This window comes from Propithecus coquereli, unplaced genomic scaffold, assembly GCF_000956105.1.
Source record: "Propithecus coquereli isolate 6110/MARCELLA unplaced genomic scaffold, Pcoq_1.0 Scaffold76, whole genome shotgun sequence".
Lineage (NCBI taxonomy): Eukaryota > Metazoa > Chordata > Mammalia > Primates > Indriidae > Propithecus > Propithecus coquereli.
The window spans coordinates 5,183,999-5,186,021 of record NW_012153729.1 but is presented as its reverse complement, the minus strand read 5'-3'; the positions used below and the strand labels follow the sequence as shown (position 1 = coordinate 5,186,021).

General features: G+C 52.5%; 1 protein-coding gene across 1 annotated transcript in view; it reads left to right on the top strand.

Moving 5' to 3' along the window:
- The window catches only part of SLC39A11 (solute carrier family 39, member 11), a 339,114-nt gene that overhangs the window by 270,886 nt on the left and 66,205 nt on the right, over positions 1 to 2,023 (top strand). The window contains exon 7 of the mRNA XM_012662402.1: positions 1,693 to 1,762. Within this exon, the coding sequence (XP_012517856.1) occupies positions 1,693 to 1,762 (70 nt within the window). The remainder of the gene's footprint in view (positions 1 to 1,692; positions 1,763 to 2,023) is intronic.

Genomic DNA, 2,023 nt, shown 5'->3' with positions numbered 1-2,023 from the left:
GTGTGTTCGTTGACTTTGTTATCTGTAAGACTTCTGGGCAACATAGGCTATTAGTAAAGTGTGGGGAGGAATCAAAAGTTATGCATGGATTTTCAATTGCACAGGGAGTTGGCGCCCCTAACCCTGCATTGTTCAAGGGTCATTGTCTCATGTCCAGTATAGTTGGAGTGGGCCAAGGACACTGGGGTTGTATTACCAATACTGACTCCAGGAGACAGTGAATCCTGAAAGAAAACAAGCCCCTCTCAGTAGATTTTGACCTCTTTTCTGTTCATAAAAAAAGTTCTCCTTTGGCCCCAAAGCCCTCGGCTTTGCTTCTGACCAGTATGGGTAATTTAGCAAAGCTCCTTTCTAGTTGGCGTGAGGAGAATCGTAGGACTCCCCTGTAGATGTCAGAAAGTGTCGTAATGCTGTGTGTCTGTGCCTTTGGTCCGTGGCCGCTGGGTCAGTGCCATTGAGCTCTATGAAGAGCCAGACAGTAAATATTTTAGGTTTTCAGGCCATTCAGTCTCTGTCATAACTCTTCCGTGGCCCTTACCGCCCCATCAGATACTCACAGACCAGCCTCAGCCTTCCACATCTGATCCCGAGCTCGGCGAGTCTGTGAGCACCACTGGGAAGGACCTGAGAATCGTCCTGTCCATCCCCACGCTGCAGGCTCGACTCTGGCCGTGCCTTCGGAGCAAACTGTACCAGTCTCTACTGTTGGACTTAGGGTGGTTCCTTTGAGAGCTGGGATGATCTTCAAAGAACAGGCATCCAAAAATGTGTGATGGTGATTGTGCCATGCCGCCTGCTTTCCTCCTGACAAGACCGCAGTTTGTTCTGGTGGCATACAGAGACCCCTTGGTCTAAGGGAAGGGTAGGCAGGGTGGGCTCTTCCCAGCCCCAGGGAGAGATTGAGACTGGCCTGAACCTGTCTTGGAGTCTCAGAGTTCTGGGCCGGGGGCTGCGATCAGTCCGGGGTTGGGCACTTCCTCCCATCCTGGCCGAGGAGGTGTAAGGAAGTCTGCCAGGAGAGGCGTCCCTTCCGGAGGAATGAGACAAAGGCTTGATAAAGAAAGGCTTTCGCCTTTCTACTTTCTTCTTGCCTGGGACAGAGGTGAAATGCCTGGAGGTGGCACCATCACTGGGCAACTATGAGGACCTAGTTGGTGAGGAGGATAAAGTGAAAAACCTGAAGCCTGTGTCTGCAGTGACATCACCGAGCTGCCGTATCACGCTAATAAATAAAACCCCGTGTGTTTAGGCCAGGGCTCATCAAACTCTGGGAAGAGCCAGACAGTAAGTATTTTAGGTTTTCAGACCATTCAGTCTCTGTCACAACTACTCAGCTCTGCTAACGTAGCATGAAACCAGCAATAAACAACTTGTCAGCCAATGAACATGGCTATGTACCAATAAAACTTTATTTACAGACACTGAAATTTGCATTTTATATAATTTTCATGTGTCATGAAGTATGCTTTCTCTGATGATTATGTATTTAAAAATGCAGATGCCATTCCTAGCTCACAGGCCTCGCAAACGCGGGCGGCGGCTGGGTCAGGCCCTGTGGTGTTAGGTGCCGTGTCAGGTCTGAGCTCCTATCAGGTTGAATCTTCTGTGACGAGGAGCCTGATGCGGTGACGGCAACATTCCTTATCGAGAGGTGATTCCTGACGCCTCGTGCCTTTCTTCTGTCTGTTTCAGAGGGCCTTGCTGTCGGAGTCGGATTCGGGGCTATAGAAAAGACGGCATCCGCCACCTTTGAGAGTGCCAGGTAAGCCGGCACCGGGCGCCCTGCAGCGCGGCTCTGCACCTGGGGGCGCCGCGGGGCTGCTTGCCGCGTGGGGGAGCCGTCTGCACGGAACTGTCCGGCACCCCAGCTCCACGGGGCCGGGACTGACGGAGGCAGCACGCGGTCAGGTGGGGCTCATGCCCGAGAGAGGTGCTCGGTCAGGGACGCAGGGGTGCGCCAGGTCTTTCAGACCAGCTGTCGAGGGGGTGGCCATTCTGAAAATAAAAAACACGGGTATGATCA